At 44.9% G+C, this 24,012-nt stretch overlaps 1 protein-coding gene across 5 annotated transcripts in view; it reads right to left on the reverse strand.

Moving 5' to 3' along the window:
* The window catches only part of PTK2B (protein tyrosine kinase 2 beta), a 121,339-nt gene that overhangs the window by 31,417 nt on the left and 65,910 nt on the right, over nt 1-24,012 (reverse strand). For all 5 annotated transcript variants that reach the window (XR_571963.2, XM_008705118.2, XM_008705119.2 and 2 more), the window contains exons 3-4: nt 787-965; nt 179-266 (exon numbers count right to left, since the gene is read on the reverse strand). Coding sequence is in view for 4 of the 5 variants with exons in the window: in XM_008705118.2 (XP_008703340.1) it covers nt 179-266; nt 787-965 (267 nt within the window). In the remaining variant the exon portion in view is untranslated. The remainder of the gene's footprint in view (nt 1-178; nt 267-786; nt 966-24,012) is intronic.

The raw sequence follows: 24,012 nt of genomic DNA on the forward strand, positions 1-24,012 counted from the left end.
GGGGCGGGGTGAGCCAGCATTCAGTGAACCGTGAGAGAACCAGGGTTGGAACCTCTGACTAGGGACGGAGGCATCTTTTCCTAGACTGGGACCTTCCAAATCTGAGCTTTGTCTTTCTCTCTCCCCAGGTGAGGATGAGTAATAGGACCCTGGGGACAGGAAGATAAAATACTTCTACCTGTTGGTAAAAATAAAGTAGCGTTGTCCTGTCTTCTTTTAGGCTTTCCATGAAGTCCTCTGGCAAGTAGCGGATTTGAAGGTCATACCTGGGACAGGAAGTTCAGACTCTCTGGTTGACACAGGGAAGCTGGTCATGTAAGGGTCTGCCCATGAGGCCGATGGCCACCCATTCAGGACTTGCTTCTTCTTTCCCTCCTCTGTTGTCAGGTGGAGGACCGTGGAGGACCATGGAGGCCAGCAGGTGGTAGTCAACACCAGTCCTGACTCTCCAACTCTTCCCCCTCATGGCAACTGTTTTCCTTAGGTTTGCAGATCAGTGCCTGACCTGGTTCTCCATCTTCCCTGCCCTCCTTCTCCATAATACCAAGAGCATCCTGCCTGGGGATGTTCCTGATATCTGTCCTGGGAGGGGGATGTGCTGTGAGCCCATGTTAGGCCTTGGCCAATACATGCATTGGATGCTGCAAGAGGACTAGGCCTAAAATGGCACTCAGATTTTCTAGAAGATTCTCAGAGGTTAGGAAGTGATCCAAGGAAGGACTTCCCAGAGCCTTCCCACTCCACACTCATCTCCCCCAACTCAAGAGCCCAGGGCTCTTCTCCTACCTCCACTCGGCTTCCACGTGCAGACACTCGTACTTGTCCTGCACCTCCCCCACCGTCATCTGTGGGTGCAGCCAGTGGATCTCATCTGACTTCATGTGCTTTAGCCTTAGCCCATAGCACTCAGCCAGCTGGATGTTGGGCCCGATCCGTCCGCTCATCAGGATGGAGGCAATGACATCCTGGGGAGGAGAATAGAGAGCCATGATTCAGGAATGCCCCCTTCTAGATTCCCACAGTCCTCATGTGGCCCCCAGAAGTATGATTCGCTAGGGTGGGGTTCCATCTTAACTTCTCATTTATCTCTGGTTCTTTAGCACTTAGTGCTAGGCTCAGTGCACAGTGGTCTCTATCTGATAAATGGATAGTTTGGTAAAAGACAGAGAAACTGAGAGGAGAGAGTAGGAGCAAAGCAGAAAATGCAGCGGAGGCAAAGAGCACAGATTCTGTGCTTCTGTAGCCCACCCCAACCAAGCCAATGAATAATTACTGAGCATCCGCCATGTAAAAGCACCATCTGAATGCCTTCCAATTTAGCCAGCATTGCTGAGGGTCTGTAGTAGGCATTCCAGGCACCTTGCATACATTACCATTTCATGGAATCCATACAACACAGGAAGGCAGTGTTACATCCCCATTTGGCTGATGACCAAACTGATGTGCGTTACATAGCTCATGGAATTAAGCCGGGGTTTTGAACCCAGAGCCAGGGGACTCTGAGGATTTCTACTAGGCCAAGCTGCTTCATGGGGTGCTGGGGCTGGGCAAGGCAGAAGGGATGAGACTCACATTAATGGATTAAGTGGCCTACTTTCCACATAAGAAGCATGGCCACAGGAAACAGAGTGTTGACAAGAAATTAGGAACCCTCCTATTCCTGCTTTCTTCTTGATCAGAAATCAGCCTGCCCATGGCCTGATGCCATCATTTCCTGGCCTCGAGCCAGAGCTGGATCAAGAAGAGGCCCACTGGGCAGCTGCCTGGAAGCCCATCTATGAGGTCCCACCTAGTTCTGAAATCATGTTAGTTTCAGTTTAGTTCGGGTCTCTCATACGGTTGCACATGTGATTGGTAAATTGAGCCCACTCCCAATGGAGCATCAAAGGCAAATTTTTAAAACTCCTATTTTCACTAATAAAATGTTAAACTCCTATTTAAATAGTACTGTTTTAAAGAAATGCCAAATTATTGGTCTGCCTGGGCACCCACATGCATTGGTCCAGCTCTGCCTCCTGCCAGCCCTCTTCAACTCTATGCCGTGATAAAGCTAAAAGATCCCTTCCCCATTAGGGAAGCAAATGCCCATCAGAGTGAGCAGTCAACTCTTGCTATATGAGATAGATAGGGAAAGCACAAGTTAACAGCTGTAACAAATCAGTGCAGGAATCAGAACTGTGGTCTTGGGATGGGGAAGAAGGCTGGGATCAATGGGACCTACAGCAAGAGGGACACAGATAAGAGGCAGAGCTCACGACTGTGAAGTTGACCATTTTGTCATTATTTCCACCCATTTCTCCTGCCAATGACCCTCTTCATTGCTCTGTCCACTCATATCATTATATTATGAATCCCTCATGTCACTCCCGAGCCCCACCTGGAGTCCCAGCCTCTGGTGTTTTTAAATGTAGAGGCTTCCTTGCCCCAAATGAAACTTACTGTCCTATGTCTAATTTCTCCAGGACTGGAACCCCTATAATTACTGGAAATTTCAAACATGTATGAAGTTCAGTGAAGTCAAAAGAATAGCATAATAAACCCCTATGTACACATCACCCAGCTTCAAGAATTACAAACACTCAACCATTCTTGCTTCATCCATTCTGCCACTGACTTCCCCCCGCCCCAATCGCCACCCAACTATTACCACTTTTTACAGTTCTTTTAAGGTAAAATTTATAGACATTAAAATGCACACATTTTAGCTATACAGTTTGTGTGTAATCCACATGCCAATAATTAAGATACAGAACTTTTCAAGACACTCAGAAAGTTCCCTCATATCCCTTCCCAGTCAACCCTCACGCTCATGGCAACCCTAATTCTAGACAACCAATTTTCCCTCCCATTTTTGCTTAGTTTCACCTGTTCTAGAACGATATAGATGGAAACATTTAATGTATATAATTCATTCCCCTGTTTCTAGATACCTGGGCTATTTCTTATTTTTTGCTACTGTGAATAAAAGTACTATGACCATTATTGTACAGATCTTTTTGTGTACATATGTTGCCATTTCCTTTGGACAAATACCTAGGAGTTGTAATTACTGTGTCAAAGGTAAATGTATGTTTAACTTTCTAAGAAGCGGTAAGATCATTCTGTTTTATATTTCCATTGTTATATATGAGATATCCATTACACTACATCCTCACCAACATTTGGTGTTAGAAGTCTTTTTAATATTAGTCATTTTGATGGTTATGTATAGTATCTCATTGTGCTTTTAATTTGCATCTCCCTGATGACTAATGATATTGAGCATGTTTTCATCAGGCCATTCATGTATCTTCCTTTGTGAAGTATTTGTTCCAATCCTTTGCCCATTTTTCTGTGTTGTCTTTCTATTATTGAGTTATAGGTGATCCTTATAGATTCTAGATAGAAGTACTTTGTATGTGTTTTATAAATACTTCCTCCAGGTCTGTACTGTGCCTATTATTAATTTCCTTGTTAGTTTCTTTTGATAAAGTCTTATCAAAATTTTCTTTTATGGTCAGAGCTTTCTGCATACTGTCTAAGAAATCTTTGCCTGCCTCCAAATCATGAAGATATTCTCCTATTTTCTTTTATAAACTTTATAGTTTTCACTTATCCTTTTAGGTCTGTGATCCATCTTGAATTGATTTGTGTGTATGGTGTGAGGTAGGGGTCAAAATTTACTTTTTTCTCTTAAAGGTCTATGGTTGTTCAGCAGTGGTTGTTGACTTTCATTTTCCAGTTGAATTGTCTTGCTGCCTTTGTCAAAATCAATTGGCCATATAAGTTTAGATTTATTTCTGGACTTTCACTCCTGATCTATTGATCTTTGTTTTTACTCTGCCAGTTCCACACTGTCTGCATTACTATAGCTTTAGAGGAGATCTTAAAGTCAAATAGCATAAACCTTTTACCATCTCCTCTCCAAGATTATTGTGCTATTCTCGGTCTCTGCATTTCCATATACATTTTTGAATCAGCTTGTCACTTTCTATTTAAAATGCCTGCTGAATCATGATTGAGATTGTGTTAAATCTATAGCTTAGTGGGGGAGAATTGACGTCTTAACAGCGTGGAGTCTTCCAATCCGCAAACATGCCAATATCTCTCCACTTAATTTTACTCTTCTTTAATTTTTCTTATTAGTGTTTTGTTCTTTTCAGTGTATAGTTTTGCAGGTCTTTTGTTAAATTTATTCCTAAATAGTTTATGTATTTTGATGCTTCTGAAAATTAAAGAAAAATTAAAATTAAATTTCTATTTCAGGGTTCACTCCTTTGGTGGCTCCCTCTTCTCCAGGATTTTCCTAAATCTTCTGGCCTCTCTGTCAGCCCTAAATTCTATCCTCCAATGCCTCAAGCCAGTAAGGGGCAACTGTCTGTCCTTCCCATCCCTCCGGGCTTGGAAAGTGCCCTCAGGCAAAAAGCCAGAAATTTGCAGTTCTGCTCTAAAGAGCAGGTTTCCCTCCAGTCTGCTAGTTATGGTCACTCTCCAGGGCTTTCAAGACCATTTCCTTGTTATTTTGTTCAGATTTTACCATTGTCATCTGCAGGAAGATCAGTCTAGCCAAGTGATTCCACTATTTTTGTTATCTCCATACAAAATAGTGAATAAATGAAGAACATAAACTAAATGAATAAAAAATAAATAAATGAATAAATCTGTAGTTTCTGCAAATGGAAGAGGGTTAGGAGGCAGACACCTGCCTTTAGAGCTCCATTGGACATTCTGGTGCTTTTGTAAAAACAAAGAAAGCTTTGAAAAGCAAAACAAAACCCTGATGTCCTTTTCTACTTTTTTGTCTCTTACTTTTTCCTCCCCTTGGAGCACACGGTAGGACCAAGGCCAAAGTCGAGAGGTAGAGGGGTTGGCAGTGGCTGCAAAGCCAGGAACACAGCAAAGGAGGAGGTGGGGCCAGGGGCAGAGATGCTGGAGAGGCGAAGATAATGTTTATCTACAGGGAGCTTCAGCAAAGGAGTAAATATATTAAAGATGATGGGAAATGGGCTTCTTAATGATGGAGAAAGTACTTGAAATATGGAGAGGAGAAGGCTTGAGTGGACCCTTAGGTGAGGGATTGGAACTGAAAGAATTGGTGAGAACTCATGGTTTTAGAGAGCGGGAGAGAGAGCCTGGGAGCACAAGTACACCCAGGAGTGGGAGCATGTACCATTGAGAGTCTTATGTGTACTGAAAGAGCTTGAGGTCAATGACACCCAGATGGTCATTTGCATACCAAACTTTGAGTCTTAGTTTCCAAATACCCTTCTCCACTAAAAGGACCTGGGGGGGGGCTCCTGGGTGGCTCAGTCAGTTAATCTGACTCTGGATCTTGGCTCAGGTCATGATCTCAGGGTCGTGAGATAGAGCCAAGTGTCAGACTCTGCACTCAGAGGGAAGTGTGCCCCTTCCCTCTCTCTCTCAAATAAATAAATAAATAAATAAATAAATAAATAAATAAATAAATAAATCTTTAAAGAGAGAGAGAGAGGATGAATCCAGGGATCCTTGGAGAAATGGCTGATTCCGGGGCTGGGGCAAAGAAAGTACAAGATAAGCCTGGAATATCTTTTTGTCCTAGAAAAAAAGGGAAGTGTTTAGAGGATGTTGGGGTATATAACAGGGAAACAGTATTAGCTTAAAGGGGCTGGCACAGGACAGATCTGGGACATCTAAGTATAAAAATATCTAACGATAGGAATACATAGGAGACAAACTGAGGGTTGCTTGAGGGGAGGGGCGCAGGGGGATGAGTAACTGGGTGATGGACATTAAGGAGGGCACGTGATATAATGAGCGCTGGGTGTTATATAAGACTGATCACTGAATCACTGTACTCTACCTCTGAAACTAATAATACACTATATGTTAATTAATTGAATTTAAATAAATAATAGTAAAAAAATAGAAATAAAAACTAAAAACAAAAATATATAATATAATCATAGGAATGGATTACATTCCACTGAATAAAACAGAATCTGAGACAGACAGATAAATAAATAAATGGGGCAGAAGGGAATATTCTTCATTACAGTAGAATGCCATCTAGTAAATGTAGTAGAAGAAAGGATGGAAATGGGAAATCACCATTTGGCAATAAACTCAGTGTTGGTTGGTTGGTTCAGGCATGATTCATCAACGGATGACAGAGCTGGAGGGTGGAGGTCTGATGATGAATAGGATATTGACATAGTCTCAGTGTATCTTCCCTCAGATTCTAGTCATACACACACACACACACACACACACACACACACACATACCTGGCAGACACAAATGATCAGGTTATCAAGGTTAACATCATCGGTCGTAGAACATGTAAACAAATCATGCCTCCCACCTTGATGTACCGAGAAGAGTGCAGCATCATTTCTGAGATTCCTGCCAAGAGTTCATGGCCAGGTCTAGTTATACGACCCAGGGTGAGGGGTCTTCCCAGAGACCTATAGAATAAAAGGTCTGTATTCTTTTTTTTTTTTTTTTGGTAACTGTTACCTATTTTTTTTTAATTGATGTGTAATTAACATAACATCATATTAGTTTCAGGCATATAACATGATTCAATATTTGTTCACACTACGAAATGATCACCACAATAAGTTTAGTTACCATCCAACGCCACACATCATTACAAATTTTTTTTTCTTGTGATGAGAACTTTCAAGATTTAATCTCTTAGCGACTTTCAAATATACAACACTGTATTATGGACCATAGTCACCATGCTGTACCTTACATCCTATGACTTATTTATTTTATAGCTGGAAGGTTGTACCTTTTGACCGCCTTCACCCATTTTGCCCACTCCCCACCACATCTCCCCTCTGGCAACCATCAATCTGTTCTCTGTATCTATAAGGTTGGCTTTTTGTTTTGTTTTAATTTGTTAGATTTGTTAGATTCTACATATGAGTGAAACCATACAGTATTTGTCTTTCTTGAACTTATTTCACTCAGCATAATACATTCTAGTTCCATCCATGTCATTGCAAATGTCAAAGTTCCATTTTTTTATGGCTGAGTATATACACCACCTCTTCTTTATCCCTTCATCTATGGATGGACACTTGGGTTGCTTCCATATCTTGACTATTATAAATAATGCTGCCATGAACATGGGGATGAATACATCTTTTCGAATTCGTGTTTTCATTTTCTCCTGATAAATACTCAGAAGTGGAATTGCTGGATCATAGGGCGGTTCTATTTTTAACTTTTTGAGGAAGCTCCATACTTTTTTTTCCAGAATGGCCACACCAGTTTGCATTCCCTCCGACAGTGTGTGTGTGGGGTTCCCTTTGCTCCACCTCCTTGAAAAGGCCTCCTGTCTTTCTGCCCAAGGAACTCTTCTGCACTGGAGGGGACCACAGAGACATGACGACTAAATGCAGCCTGTGCCCCTGGGCCAGACAGGAAAAGTAGACATTGGAAGAACAGTTGGTGAAATCTGAATGGCTATTCTGATTCAGAGGGTAAGTGTCCCAGCAGTTCTGGCTTTCTCCTTTGTATGGCTGCAGGCTAGTTATGTAGGAGAGTGTCCTTGTGGGGGAATAAACACTGGAGTATTTTGGGTGATGGAGTAGTGTTGCTGCAGCTTGCTTTCAAATAAATCAGAAAAAGATTAATGACAACGGACATGTGTGTGGCCAAAAAGACAGAGCTACTAAATATGGCATGTGATAGATCTGAACTGAGAGAGGACTTAACTACCTCCTTTTCGACTTCTAACTTTCTAATTAAGTTCTAATTTCTTCCCAGCTCATCTCCCCCCCCCCCCCCCCCGCCCTGGTTTATCTCTTAACTCAGGCAAAAGGCCCTGTGGGCAAAGCATCCCACGATGGGAATGGAAACACAGAAACTACCCCCCTCAAGTAACAGGACCTGCCCTGAGCCAGCCAGACCCCATGACTGGCCCCAAGACAGTGATTCACTTGACCTTCACGGCCTACCTGCACAGTACCCACCCACCTTGCCCCACATTTTCCTTACATCAACCTAGACGTATTTTCAGCACTTTGGAGGCAGTCTTTGAGGTGCTAGTCCACTGTCTTCCCATGTTGGCCTCACTGAAATAATAAGTCCCTTCCATGTTTTGCCACCACTGTTTCTCTGCCTTTGGATTTTGTCAGCAGGTGGTGAGTGGCGAAACCTGGTCTGTGTGGGGCCCCCGTGGCCAGGTGCTCCTGTCCCCCTGCACGCCGGCTACACAACTCCTGGGGGATCTAAGTGAAGGCACTATGGGAGTTCTTCGTCCCGTTCTTTCAACATTTTTATGTTTGAAATAATTTCAAAATAAGCAGAGAGGTTCTGGTGAGGGCAACCTCCAGGCACATGAGAAGTAAAGGGACCACATCAAATGAATGAGTAAGATTTCTCTCAGGCCAGACAAAGTCTTGCCCTTTCTTTTCCACCCAACAGTCCCTGAGAGGGGACCGGACTGCATCCCACTCTTTGATCTCAGGTGGGTGACACTGTCCAGGGCACAGCTTGTGGAGACATTTTCCTCGGTTACTTTCTAAAAAGCAGCCAATTTCTGTTGTAAGGGTGGAGGAGTAATTTTAGGTCCTTAGGGTAGAAATTCAACAGATTTTCAGAGAAAGATAGATTTCATCTTGTGGTAAGGAAGAAGCTGGGTGTTTTCTAAACATAAAGTGCGTTGTTTGGGAGGCTGCCTGGTGCTGGCAGATTCCTACGGGGGGAGCACTTTTCCCAGAGGGGCAAACCAGAAGCTCCTTGAGAGAGGCACCTCCATCTACCACCACCATCACCTCCCTGGTTACTAATGAAAGTATGTTATATAATAAAGAATTTGGCTGGTCTTTGTCCTTGTTCCTGGGGTGGGAGCCTCTGAACCCTTGTGAGATCCTCGGTGGTAGTGTCTTTGTGGTTCATGGTGGGCCTCTTGGACCACACCTGAGTTTATGCTAATGAGGTGAGTTGGTGGTGGTGGGGAGACTAGATATTCTTAGGATAGGGGCCCGCTTTGCTGGAAGGGTCAACTGTGTGATTAAAGGTTCGAGACTTAGAGCCACATGATATCAGCCTGGTTTCCAGGGACAGGAGGAGAGCTGGAGGTCCAATTACACAGTCAATGTTTCAACCAATCAATCCATCAACCGATGGCCTACATAATGAAACCCCAATAAAAACTCCAGTTCACGTGAGCTTCCTGGTTTGTGATGCACATCGACGTGCCTGGAGGGTGACGCGTCCTCAGGATGTGAAAACTTCATGTTTGGGGCCCTCTTACACTCCATCCCATGCATCTCTTCAGTTAGCTGGTCCTGGTTTGCATCTTTTATAATAAAACTGTCATCATCGGGATAGCACTTTCCTGAGTTCTGCGAGTCATCCTAGCAAATTAACGAACCTGGGGGGTGAGTAGCAGGAACCCCCAAGGTGGTAGCCCATTTGGTCAAGAAGTACGGGTGGTCTGGGAAGCCTGGAGCTTGTGACTGCGTTTTGAGGAGGGGTGTCCAGTGGGGCCACTGGGCTCTCAATCTGCCAAGTCTGTGTCAGGTCCAGAATTGCCAGGTGTCAGAACTGCACTGCCAAGTGTGCAGACCCTTCAGGCTCAGGTGGGGAGAAACAAGGCTGCCCACCACGGGGGATGCAGAGCACACACTTTGGAGTCACACAAATCCGGTTCTGATATACAGTTTAGAAGGATGACAAGCTCCCTGAGCCGGTCTCCTTCCTGCTGTTCACCACAGAAGGCTTCCTTCACTCAAACCATCAGCAACTTCCTATGACGTACTCACTTTGCAAAGCACTGTGGGGAGCCCCAGTGCACACACAGAGCCCCCCGGACTCAAAGAGCTTCTATTTCGGGTAGGAGGAAGAAAGTGGCTTCACTTGAGGGGCCCCAGAGTAGGGGTGGGGAATCAGTTTAAAAGAAGAGGAACTTGAAGGTCTGACATGATCTCACGGTGGGGGCTTTTGAATCAGCCCTGCCCCCCTCCCTTTACTGCCTTTCCTCTATGCTTCACAAGGTTCCTGGAGCAAATGGTGGGAGCAGCAAAACCAGCCCTCTGCCCACGGCTCATAATTGTCATTAATGAGTCAGTATTTCTTTCTCTATTAATAAGTCACTTTTTAGGAACAACAGTTTGAAATGTTTGCCTAGTCACTAAATTGCCATATATAACATAACAGAAAAAAAAAACTGTCTTAATTTTATCACTTGTTATTTAGATAAGCCCAGGATGTATTTTTTATTTTATTTTTTTCTGCGATAGGTAAACCGTTACCTCTGCCCATGTGAGGGTGACTGAGAAACAAGTCCTCAGTCTGCTCCTGGCCCACACCTTCTTGCATGAAGTGGAATTTCCACGGCTTTTCCTCCTGCTTGGCTAACATTGACTTATTTGCTTTATCAAATAGTGTGAAGACCCCAAATCAACTTTGCCCCTCGATTTTCTGGCATTTTCTCCTATAAGTCAGAAACAAAGAAGGGACAGGACTGAATGCTGTCCCAAGTCCAGGATCATTTATTTCCCCAAAGAAAAAGGTCACCCAAGCAATCAAATACTCAGGCCACTTTCCCTCTCCGTTATTGGTAGTCACATTTTTTCCCCTATCTGAAATAGATTGTTGTATATAGTATGAGGTGCAGCTTAAAGTTAACTTGTTTTCACAAGGGTGTCTAACATTCAGTGATTATATGTGTTGGGCTGTTTCTTGTGTCTTTTTCTGTTCCTTTGATCTAAACATCTATCTTTATACCTTAGTCATGGTTTTTATCACTTCTTTAGTAGTCTCATGATTTTCTCAGGTTCACCTATTTTTTTTTAAATAAAACACCTACTTCTGTTGTTGTTGTTGTTTGAACTTATTAAATATATTCATGTTAGTGGCTGGGTTTTTAGAAACAACTGAGTTGACAGCCTGGTGCCCCCATCAGAATTGCCCATGCCTCGTCTCGGGTCCCTTACAGGGGGCAGCCCTGACAGGGGGCAGCCGGTATCTGGTGACTGGTCACTTCAGGGGCTCAAGGCCCTGTCTTTTCATCAGAGCACCAGAACTCCCTGTGGAGCTCACAGCCCACATCACAGCCCACTCTCCCCCTTTGCCCAATCCAGTTTTGGTCACTTCCCTAGGTGAGTTTCATGAGAGTACCCACTGACCCACCTTAAGCAAACCCACAGTGCACGGTCGGCTTCGTGGGACCCCACCCAGGGCACTGGCCTTCAAACTGCTTTCCCGGCTTGATCTCACTCATTCTCCTTACTCTTTGTTCTAAGGAGGGCACAATGCTCTTCTTTTTTTAAAAAAAAGATTTTATTTATGTATTTGAGAGAAAGAGAGAGAGAACACGAGTTGCGGGGAGCAGAGGCAGAGGGAGAAGCAGACTCCCCACTGAGCAGGGAGTCCAATGTGTGGCTCAATCCCAGGACCCTGAGATCATGACCTGAGCCAAAGGCAGACACTGAACAGACTGAGCCATCCAGGTGCCCCTAAGGAAGGCACAATGCTTCTCTTTTTAAAGATGACTGAATTTACAGTTTTAATAAATTAAAGCCCTAGTTTGACAAAATCCCGCTTAAATTCTATTTATAAAGTCTCCACTTTGAGACTGAGGGCAAATTTAAACAGATGACTTTTGTTGAACACTGCATTGGCTCTCATTTGCTGCGTGCTAGGCTAAGATGCAAACTCTTAAGCCTGAGGCATAAAAGTCTCATCTCCCACTCTCACCCTTGATGTGCTGTCAGCTTGTCTCCCTTGCCAAGCACAGCATGCTCTTCCTAACTGGAGGACCCTTGGCTCCCCTCTCTCTGTGCTCTTCTCCTGGAGAGCGTTTGGGGCCAATTAGCACTGTGAGCTCTTCCCTAACTTGGATTGATAGGGTTTGTTTCCTGTCCTGGGTCCCCAAAGAACTGTGTACACACATTTAGTCAGATACTGTTATGGGTTGAAATGTGTGCTCCCAAAAATATATGTTGAAATCCTAACAGCCACACCTTAGAATGTGATCTTACTTGGAAATAGGGTCTTTATAGACTAATCAAGTTAAAATGAGGTCACTAGGGTGGGCCTTAATCCAATATGACTGGTGTCCTTATAAGGGGAAATTTGGACATAGAGGGAGGCACGCATGCAGGGAGAAGTGCCGTATGAAGGTGGAGGATTTGAGTGATATGTCTATGGGCCAAGGAATGCCAGAAAATGGCCCACAAACCTCCAGAAACTAAAGAGAGGCACCTACACGTTTCAGAGGGAGCATGGCTGTACCAACACCTTGATCTTGGACTTGTAGCCTCCAAAACTGTGAGACAATGACTTTCTGATGTTTTAAGTTACCACACTCGTGGTACGTTGTTATGGCAGTCGTAAGAAACTGACTCAGGTGTTTACTAGTTACAACTAAGCCATTCACTCATGTTGGCCTTTCTAACCTTTCAAGTCCAAGGTCAGAAGCCAAATCTGATGTGCATTATCATCCCTTACTCCAAGTCCAGTGCTTGGCACAGATATTTGAAGAGAGAATGAATGAGTAAATGAACAGGAGTTAGCTCTCTGGATAATGACTGGGGTAACAAAGGACAGTGACCCATGGTCAAAAATGTTCAAGAGATCAGGAGTGTGGTAATTAGCAATACCCCAGGCTTTGGTGTCTACTGGATCTGGCCATGGCTGTGTGGTCTTGGCCAGCTCACCTAACCTCATTTCCTTATCTGTAAAATGGGAAAATACCCTTCTGTTGTGGGAGTTTTGGCAGGACTAGATAAGATAGCATGTGGTGTAAATAAAAAGAGCAGCTATTAAATTATAAGCATGCTAACATTCCTCCTTCATCTTCTAAGGGGTTTCTGAGCACCACCCAACTCTTGCACCTTTGTAGCATAAACTTGGTGATGGGGAGGGTAAAAGTGGAGAGGTCTCAATCCACTTGGATTTGACTTACACTGAAAGAAGCAAAGAATGACTGAAGGAAGAACAAGAATAGATCTTGAAATGAACAATAGAGGGGAGAAGGAGAAGAGCCTGCTCAAGCCAAAATTCAAGAATCTGAAAATGCAAGTAAATATGTTTCTGGACAGCAGCCAACCCAAATGAATATTAAGAACTAAGTATGAGAATTTTAAGAAATTTTGCTATCTTGAAAGTGAAACCCCTGATATTTTTGTGCTAAAGAGAATAAAATTTTCACTTAATTTTCAATTCTTCTTAGAGGGTAGACTAATATCATTTGGAATGTGACACTGTACTGAGCCTGGTGTCAAGGAAAAAGCAAGCTGGCTGTGGGTTACAGATACGTAAAGAGCTTGGCACAGTGGCTGGCACAGAGGAGGTCTCAATAGATGGTGACCATGATCATGATGGCCAGGCAAAGGAGAAGGGAGAGGCATGGGATCAGAACAGGCAAGGGGAATTGGATTAATTAACTCAAGAAGTCTGTAACTGAGATATAAATTTGAGAGCCTGAAATGGAGTCCAAGGGTGCCTGGACCAGAGGCTCCTCAGATTCTCCCTGCCTGAGTGGCAACCGGCACCTTCAGAGACCCACCCCCACGGTAGTGGCAGAGGGAAGGGAAGGGCGCCATGGTTGCCACTATCCCAAGAGCCATTGAGATCTGTACAAGGAACACAGGTAGTGACTGAAGTAAGTAGTTTCTGGAAAAGGGATCTGATCCTGTTTCCAAGCTGAAGCCAGTATTAGCAGCAGCAGGAGCCTGAAGTGTGATAAATGAGCCTTGTAGGATGTCAGGTCATGGCTGTGAAGAAGTTGGCTGGGAAGAAATAATGCAGAGAAAAATGACTTCCTTCTGCTTGGAGCAAGGAAGCCACGAAGCGTCTTATGTCCCCAGGGCGGGAGGTCACTCCAACAGGCTCCTTCCTTTAACCTGTCTGCTGCATATACAGCAGGAAGTAAAGCTCTGAGGAAGTGCATAAAACAGGTCAAAAAGGCAACAAGAGGTCTTCTTGTTAAATGACTTGAACAGAACATAAGAGGCGTCTCTGAGAAATAAACATATTCTGTTAAAAAGAAGGCTGTTCTGTCAAATGTTTGGACTTACTAATAAGCCACAAGGAAGGGCTCTTGATGCTCAGCTGAGGTTTGGGAGGAGTGAAGATCATTACAGGAAAGTACCAGGTGGATTTCACGTACTTCTTTGAAAAAGTCCTCCTACAAAATGCCCCTTTAAGGAATGACTTTATGATTTGTGCATGTGGCATGTAGTGTCATGCGGGTCACTTCCAATATGACTGGTGACATTTTATTTCTCACACAGGGAGACGGGTCCTGGGTGTTCCTGTCACCATAATGCTTCATAACTCACATCCATGAGTCTCAATGGGCACAGCTGGCACTCGGGGCTGCATGATTCTTGGTGGTGTGGTACCATTCAACACCCATGACTGACGCCCAATGAACATCTTGCCCCATGGCCCAGTCATCCTGACTAGGATGACAATGTGACAATCCAGAAAGGATTCTGTCCCTGAAAACCCTCATGAATGAGATTAGTGCCCTTAAAAGAGACAAGAGAGAGACGAGATCTCTCTGTCTCTCCCTGCCATGTAAGGATGCAGCAAGATAGTGGTTCTCTGCAAGTCTGGAAGAGGGTCCTCACAAAAACCCAACCACAGTCTTGGACTTCAGGCTCCAGAATTGTGCGAAATAAACTTCCAGTTGTGGAAGCCACACAATCTGTAGTATTTTGTTATGGCAGCCAGAGGAGACCAGGACAAAGCAGGTACTGAAGAAATGACTCAAAATACAGAAATACCCTGTGTACTAAGAAACTCACTGTAGAAATTTTTTAAGCAGCAAAATCCCCCCAGCAAGAAGCCAATTGAAATAGTTTGAAAGGGTCCTGGAAATAACGGGAGGGCTGCACAGGGTTTATATGCTGGTTTTAATAATTGTCTAAAGAGCTTGGAAAACTTTTGGAAAATGCTGCTATTGTAATAAATGGGAGGTATAGGATATGAAACCATATACAAAGAATGGTAGAGGCTAGAAAGTGAAACAAACAAATCCAGAATGAAATACATCAAAATGGGAATAGTGCTGTCTTGGGGTGGTACATACCCACACATACATTTTTATTCTTCCAGGTTTCCTGTGTTTGAACTTTTGTATACAATGTAGTGGTTCAGAGGATGGCTTCAGGAGTCAGAAACTGTGCCATTTCTGATTCGCTTTGTGACTTTGGACAAATTAATTCCTCTGCTCTGGATTCCTCATTTGTAAAATGTGAACATTTTCCTAGCTCCTGACGTTCTCGCAAGGATTAAATGAGGTGATACAAGAGAAGAGCTTAGCATCGTGCCTGTGCACGGTCATGCTAACTAAAAAGCTATTATTAATATTGGATGAAGTGCATTCATTTTATAAATTGTTGGAGTCCATCTGCTAACATTTTGAAGATGTTTGCCTCTATGTTCATGAGAGATGCTGGTCAGTTGCTTTCCTTTCATGTATATCATTCACAAATTCATTTGAGAGTTGTAAAAAGAATCTCTTCAAAAAGAAATGCTTTAGTTCAGCTGTTATAATAGACTTGGTTGTGCAGACTAGGCATAACAAAATCATACTTAACTGGTGGGAGCAGACGTCACCTTCCAGCCGGAGACAAATGCTATAGTTTATGCCTACGAGCTTGGCTCATGTGCTACCAAGTGGAGACCGCATACCCTATGTATAGGATCAGCTTTTAAGGGGTGAATAAACTCCTCGTAAAATATAAAACTCTAAAATTAAAATGCTGGCTAGGCAGTAGATTCCACAGAGCCAGGCAGAAGAAGAATGGCCAAAATTCATTCAAGTCCTGATGAAAATGAACTTGAGCAGATATTTTGCCTTCTAGATCCTAGAAAGCAGACCTCACTGATGCAGCCACAAAAATATAATCTCCAAGTATACAGATGTCTCAGGCTAGATATCCAACTATTCAAATGTTTATTAAGCTCATAAATCGTAGGCTGGAACTTTGGAGCCTTAAGTAAACTTAGAGATCACTTAATTTGAGTCTGTTTTTAAATGAAGAAAGTGAGGCCCAGAGAGGTCAAGAGACTTGCCCAAGAAGACACAGGGAATTCTATTTTAAGCCAGCTGAAATTCTATTACCCCTCCTACACATTATTATTTATGAATGCCAATCTTCCTGCCAGTCAACTTCCTCTTTGGTCTTTATATCAAGGGATCTGGAAGATTACCGATCTCATTTGAGTACTCTCTAGGCATTAGTTCATTTGTTCCTTCCTTCCTTCATTCCGCAAACAACTATTTTGTGTTAGGCTCTATATAGGGACAGTCCCCGCTCTGCAAGAGGCCACCTCTGTTTAGAGATGGACAAGAGGCAGTTACTACACAGCCTGTCAGGGGTGTGGACAGGGGAAATGGGAGCACTATGGTGCCACCTCCAGCCACCTGATACCCACCCACAGACTTTCTCTTCTCTTTTGCCCCATCAAGCCTTCTCCTGTCACTCTTTCATAGACCTTTCAAAACTCTGAGTATCTTGTGAATTCCCAAACCCTGTAACATGACCTCATACCCTGGGGCTCCCCACCAACCAAGTGATTCTAATAATCCTCCACTACAGAATGTGACCCAGATGGTATCCCTCAGGCAGAGGTGAGTCCCTCAAGGCAGACAGCAGTCCCACTACCCCAAGATTCTAATTCAGTGAATTTGGGATGGCACTTGGAAAACTGGTGGTTAAAAACTCCCTTGTGACTCAGATCATCTGCCTCATGTAGGAAGACCATGGTAGCAGTCTGTCAGCCCTATTTACAGCATCTTTTGGGCATTTACTGCCACAGATAGAAGACGTTACCCCCTGTAGACACCAGACCTATGAGTAGCTTTTTCTTACCTGCTGGAATTTGGACTTGAGATATAGAATTCTAGCCAGTAAATCTCTGTTAGCTTTATACCTGGAATCCATCATCCATCCATCCATCCACCCATCCATCCATCCATCCATCCATCCATCCATCCATCTGTTGTTAAACAATTACTCATTAATTAATTCAGCAAATTGGGGGAAACAAAAATAAGTCTCTCTCTCCTGGAGCTTATTTTCTATTGGGGGGTGGTGTTAAACAAAAAACTAGTATCTTAGTTTCTACTAAGTGCTAAGAAGATGGACAAAGCAGATATGGGCACCAGAATGAGGGGGGCTGCTATTTCACAAGGGGATGGCCAGCAAAGTCCTCTCCGATAAAGGGGCATGTGAACAATCCCCAAAGGAAGTAAGAGAGAGAGGGGTGGCCTCATGGGGCCAGAGCCTTCCAGGCAAAGAAACCATATCATACGGAGGCCCAAGGTGTACAGCCCCAGCGTGCTTGGTGCATCTGAACAATGTGAAGAGGCCAGGGGGCTGAGGTGGAGAGGCCTAGGGAAAGTGAGGGGAGGAGAGGTCAGAGAGAGCTAGGCCAGGGCTTGGCAAACCTTTTCTATAAAAGCCCAAGTTGGTAATATTTTAGGCTTGAGGGCTACGTGGTATCTATCGCACTTACTCAACTCTGCTGCTGTAGCTCAAAAGCTGTAGACAATATGTAAACAAGTGAGTGTGTCCCCATAAAACTTTATTTACAAAAATGGGTGATGGGCCATATTTGGCCTGCAGGCCATTGCTGCCAACATCCGTTGTAGGCCCCCCGCCCCGGGCAGGCTCCACACTCAGCAGGGAATCTGCTTGAGATTCTCTCTCTCCCTCTGTCCTCCCACCACACACATACTCTCACACTTTCTCTCTCTCTTAAAAATAAACAAATACTTAAAGGAGAATGGTGGGAAAAATAAATAAATAAAGGAGAGCAGTGAAAGATGCTCTAACCTGCACCTCAAATATATCTGTCTAGCTGACCGATGTTTTAAAGGTTCACCACCGTTGCTACTTGCAGAATGGACCTCATCGGGCTACGGACAGAAGCAGTTAGGAGGGAAGTGTGTCATTCCAGGTGACAGGTGGTGAGAAGGAAGTGATTAGAATCCAGGTGTGTTTTGATGGCAGGGTTGACAGGATTTCCTGATGGACTAAATACAGAGTATGAGAGAAAGAAAGAATTCCAGAATGACTCTGAGGTCTACAGCCTGAGACACAATCAACTGAGAGAACAGAGCAGCAGTTGTGGGAGCTGGGAAAGATGGGAAGAGAAGCAGTTTGAGGAGGGAATTGTGAGTGTGAGCCTCTACGTGGAAGTCAGATGTCCAGTGGAGACAGCAAGCAGCCAGGTGGATACTCGAGCTGGAGGCATGCGAGGAGGTCATGGACCCAGCGGTACAAAGTTGGTCACCAACTTTTCATCAAGTCATGTGACTGAACGAGATCCAGTCAAGGCACAGGCCTGTGGCATCACGTAGACTGACCGTGTCACAGGAAACATCCTGTGAGGGCACAGGCCGGCCACAGGCTGCCCAGAGACTGAAGATCCCAGACAGCAGTGGGGAAAAGTGGCGTCAGCCCATGTTCTGTGGTCATTTCCTGGCAACAAGCCTTCCTTTAGCGTGGGTGTGCATATGTGTGCGAAGTGCTCACATTCACCTGTATACTGAACACTTGGGTCTGGGTACACCAGAATCAGGGTACCAGCAACAGACACTATGATCCTAACTGATGGCTGCACAGGGCTGAATGATGACCCCAAAAAGATATGTCCATGACCTAATCCCCAGAACCTGTGAATGTAACCTCATTTGGAAAAAGGAGCTTTGCAGATGTATCTAAGGATCTCAAGAGGAGAACATTCTAGACTCTCTGGGTGGCTCCTAAGTTCTAAAAGACACACAGACGAGAGGCACATGGAGAGGAGAGCAGAAGGCATTATGAAGGCAGGGGCAGACATTGGAGTCCTTCAGCCCTAAGCCAAGGAAGCTGGGAACCCCAGTAGCTCCAAGAAGCGAGGGAAGATTCTGCTTTCAAGTCCCACCAAACATTTGCTATGGGACTTCCGGCCTCCAGAACCCTGAGAGAACACATTTTTGTTGTTTAAAGCCCCTGGGGTTTCTGGTAATTTATTACTGCAGCCCTAGGAGACAAGTACAGTAGCTCTACAAGTCCCAAGTTCTCAACACGCCTAAGGGATCATTTTTTAAAAAGGGATTGAAGAACCAAATACTAAAAGTTAGCATTACTTATCACTCTGAGAGTGTTCATTTTGATGTGACAAAAGCCTCTATCTAACAGGGACATTCAGCAACGCAACAGCCAGATTAAAAATAGAAACGTAAGCACAGGCACCTGCCTGCTCATTTGTCGATATAATGGATGTAGGCATGCAGATAAATACAGAGAGGCTCCGAACCCCGCCAGTTCGCCTGGCGCTCGCCTCTGCAGGCGTCTGCGGTGGGTGGGCCGGTGGGTAGGCATGCACAGGAAATGGGGAGGGGGTGCAGAAAGGGGGAAGCGCTTGTCCACCTGCCTTCTTTTTTATATCACTGTGAGGGGCTCTGTGGTAATGATTTGTGGTCTCCAGGCTGGACTCTTCCCCCTCAGGTTTTCCCCTGACAGTCCTCACTAGCCTTGCGTGGCTTCGTTTATTCTTCTTAGGGCAACCTTTCTTTCAGAAAAAGCAACTTCCCAGGACAGGTAAACATGCCTTCCCTTCCTCTCGCACCTCAACCCTGTGGTCTTGCCCCCAGAGACATTTGAAGGAGGGCAGCAGTGATTGTTCTGGAGACCGTGAACTTCCGGCTGAAGACCCCTCCTCTGACTGCATGGAGCTGCTGGCTCTGTGTTGGAGTCACTTCGGGCTCGTGGAACAGAGCCACAGACCACAGACATTCATGTCTCATGGGTCTGGGGGCTGGAAGTCTAAGATCAAGGTGCCAGCAGATTCAGTTCTTGGTGGAGCTCTTTCCCCGGTTCACCGAGGGCAGGCAGGGTCGCCACATGGCGGGCAGAGCTCTGGTCTCTTCCACTTCTTGAAAGGACACTAATCTCATCCTGGGGGCCCCACCTTCATGACTTCATCTAAACCTAATCACCTCCCCAAGGCCTCATCTCCTAATACCATCCCGCTGGAGGTTAGGGCTTCAACATGTGTGGAGTTGTGGGGGAACCCAAACATTCAGTCCATAGCATCCTGGTTAAGTGTCTGGTTAAGTGATCATTTTAAACTTGAAACCAACAAGTATCGGGCAGGGACAATGGGTCTCAATATCTGAAATGTGCCTTTCTGGGAATATTCTTGCTTGTACTGTATATTCAATGACCACTGTAGGGACGCTTGGGTGGCTCAGTTGGTTAAGCCTCTGCCTTCGGCTCAGGTCATGATCCCAGGGTCCTGGGATCGAGCCCCACATGGGGCTCCCTGCTCAGTGGGGAGCCTGCTTCTCCCTCTGCCTCTGCCCCTCCTCTCCCTGCTCATGTGCACACACACGCTCTCTCTCTCAAATAAATAAAATCTTTAAAAAAAGAACGACCCTTGGATTTATAGGGGAGGTCAGTGAGTACACATGTTGCAAAGCAGACTGCACTTGGGGCCGGATTCTGCCTTGCTCACACACCAGGTAAGAAGCACCACAGGCCAATCCCACAGCCTGGAAACCTTGCTTTGAAGGGACAGGATGAAGATGGACCAGGTGCAAAGGGCAGGGCAAAGGTTGGCTCAGGCTCCGTCCTTCCCAGGGATGTCAATGTGGATTCTTAGCAGAATTTGCTTCTGGACAAAACAAGGATGAATCTTGAACATGGCTTTTCAGCATGATAGAGGCCAGCTGAGGAAGAGGATTTTGGATGTGGGGTTCCCCTCCCTCTCAGCACTCTCCTAACCACACCCTAAGACACAGACAAGTGTCTACTTCTCTGCTTGAGGCCCTCCTGTGGGAGACACAGAAGTCCCATGATGAACAGACAGGCCCATGCAGAGAGTGGGTCAGCCGACATCAGCCAGAGAGAGAAAAACACCATGAGCCAGCAAGCCAGTATACCAGGCAAAGAGAGGAGTAAATGTGGCACTTAGAAGTAGGTGACCATGTAATTTATCCTTCAAATCATGATGCTCTTGAGATTGGCAGGGGCACTGTTCATAATCATCTTTGGACAGGGTGTGTAAGCCAGGACTGTCTGACACAAATCAGCATGTAAGGTCAACCTACACGGAAGAGAATGAGAGAGGAGGGGAAGGAGAAAGGGGAAGGGAGGGGGAGAGCAGGAGAGAGAGACAGAGGGAGAATGGGAATGAAGGAGAAGCTATTAAGAGTCAAAGAGAGACGCCCTGTGTGGGCACGTCTGGGTGGCACTCTGCTGGTTGTTTACAAAGTGTTATCTTAACCTCTTTCCCAGACAAGCAAATTAGCATGTTAGAGAAGGATATAATGATATAAGCCTCCACTTGCAACAGAGATTCAGAGCTCCCAAACAAACACAATTTCCTATGAATATCAAACAAAAGAGAAATGGAAAATCAAGAAGAGCAAAATACATTTCTCATCCAGCACTTGCTCAGTTCCCTTCAACACCTGTCTGATTTCTGTTGGATCCTAGGCACAAGGGCCAGCATTGTTTACAGAGCTTTTAACAGCCCAGAGAAAACATCATGAGGCAATTACATTCTCATAGAAAGCCGTTGAGAATAAGAAGGAAAACATGAAATCAGCGAGCGCACATGGAATAACTCTGTTTGGGAGAGGTGCTATCACATGGCCTGTGCCAGAGCGATTCTCCGTTGCTTCTACTGAATCAGACACAGCTACATGGGGGTGTCAGCATTTCAGACGTGTTCTTATGGAAGGACAAGTGTTTGGCTAGCTGAGCACAGGGAGGATGGTGGAAGAAGACAGGAGCTGGAAGTAGAAAAGCCTGTCAAAGCACAAAGCCCTGCTAGGGAAGAAAGGTGCAGGAAGGACTCGGAGCAGAGGGTGGCAGGGGCCCGAGAGTCTCAGGTGGGGAAGCTGGGTCCAGACCTGTATGCAGTTGGACACAGAGTCCACAAACAGGCCCTGAAGAGCAAAGCTGCTCCTTGACGTTTAGACCAAACTCTTTTGTATTTTATGCTCTCACAGACCCTCCTTCTCCCTGTCAGAGCACTTGCCTCTTGTAAAGGTTCATTCATTAGTGTGAGTCAGTGTCAAGCTCACTCTGTTTTCAAGTATGATGATACCCCCAGGCCATAGCCAGCATGGTGCCAGGTACATGGGGTACTCCACAAATATTTGTGGAATGGACCATGACATTAATCAGGATGCTTTCATTAATGATCTCACCCATTGCCTGGCTCTAACCACCACCCAGAGGCTGACAACACTCAAATGTCCATCTCCAGCACCGTTCTCTGCTCCAGAATCGTGTATCAAAAAGTCTACTCCACATTTTCATGTGAAAATGTTAGGGCATCTCAACTGCACTTGACAGGTCCAAAACTGAACTTATGAACTGTCCCCTCTCCAACCAGTTTTTCCTCAAATGTTCTTCATCTTAGGGAGTGGGACCCTGTTCACCTGAACCAAAGCTGCCATTCTTGATACCTCCCTCTTTTTCATTCCTGCATCTCTGGTCCATCAGCAAAACCTTTCATTTACGTCTCCTAAATTCTCTGGATTATAATCATTTCTCTCCATAGATCATGGTGGTTAACAGTGCAGGCTCTGGAGGTGGGGTGACTGGGTTTGAAGACAGCCTCCACTACATACTAGCAATTTGTTGAACTACTTTGTGCCTTGTTTCCTTATATACAAAATGGAGATAATTTAGTATGTGCTTGATAGAGTTCTTTTGAGAAGTCAGTAAGATAATACATTTGATGTGCTTTCAAAAGTGCTAGCTACTGGGGCGCCTGGGTAGCGCAGTCGTTAAGTGTCTGCCTCCGGCTCAGGGCGTGATCCCGGCGTTCCGGGATCAAGTCCCACATCGGGCTCCTCGGCTGGGAGCCTGCTTCTTCCTCTCCCACTCCCCCTGCTTGTGTTCCCTCTCTCGCTGACTGTCTCTCTGTCAAATAAATAAATAAAATCTTTAAAAAAAAAAAGTGCTAGCTACTATCATTACCACTACCACCACGACAATCATCATCATCACCACCATCATCATCACCACCATCATCATCATTACTATCATTACCACCACCACCATCATCGATCCTCACTGTCACCAGCACCATCACCATCAATACCATCACCACCATCATCATCACCACCATCATCATCATCACTATCATTACCACCACCACCGTCATCGATCCTCACTGTCACCAGCACCATCACCATCAATACCATCACCACCATCATCATCACTATCAACACTACCATCACCACCATCACCATCATCACCCTTATCGTTATCACCACCACCATCAATCATTCCTCACCATCATCACCACCCTCACCACCAATATCATCATGAACATCATCGCCCCTATCAATGCCACCCTCACCATCATTATCACTGCCACCATCATTACCATCAACATGTCATCACTAAGATCATCATCATCATTACCTTCATGGCTATGTTACCATCATCTCTTATCTGGATCACTGCAACAGCCACCTAACATCTCCCTACAACCATTCTTGCCTTCTTCCAATCTATTTTCCACTATTAAACTCAAGTGATCTTTTAAAAATGCAGTCTCATGTCACTCATATGTTTAAACTGTATCACTGGCTTCCCACAAAAGATGGGATGAAACCAAAATTTTTAGCTTAGTTTAAATAGCCAACCTTGGGCATCTCTTAGCCTCAAACCTGCCATGTACCTTCTCATGTTAGGACCTTTGAGATCCTGTCTACCTGAATCAGAGTTGCCATTCTTGACACCTCCCTCTTCCTCATTCTTGCATCTCCTATCTTCTGCCTATATATCCTATGCTGGAAATATGCTGTTCCCTATGCTGTTAACACTGTTCCTTTTGCCTTCTCTTCTTTCCTTCCCTTTATGATCAAAACCTCTCTAAAATGTTGGTTATACTCACTGTCTCCACTCTCCAACCAACTTTACAACGGCTTCTGCTCCCCCACCCCCATCTTTCTACTGAAAGGGCCCAGAAACAGATCATGGCACCGGTTACTGAAGCCAATGAACTATTTTTAGCCTTATCTAACTTGACCTTTCTGAGCGTCTGACACCCCTAACC

This window comes from Ursus maritimus, unplaced genomic scaffold (genome assembly GCF_017311325.1).
Source record: "Ursus maritimus isolate PB19 unplaced genomic scaffold, ASM1731132v1 scaffold_11, whole genome shotgun sequence".
Lineage (NCBI taxonomy): Eukaryota > Metazoa > Chordata > Mammalia > Carnivora > Ursidae > Ursus > Ursus maritimus.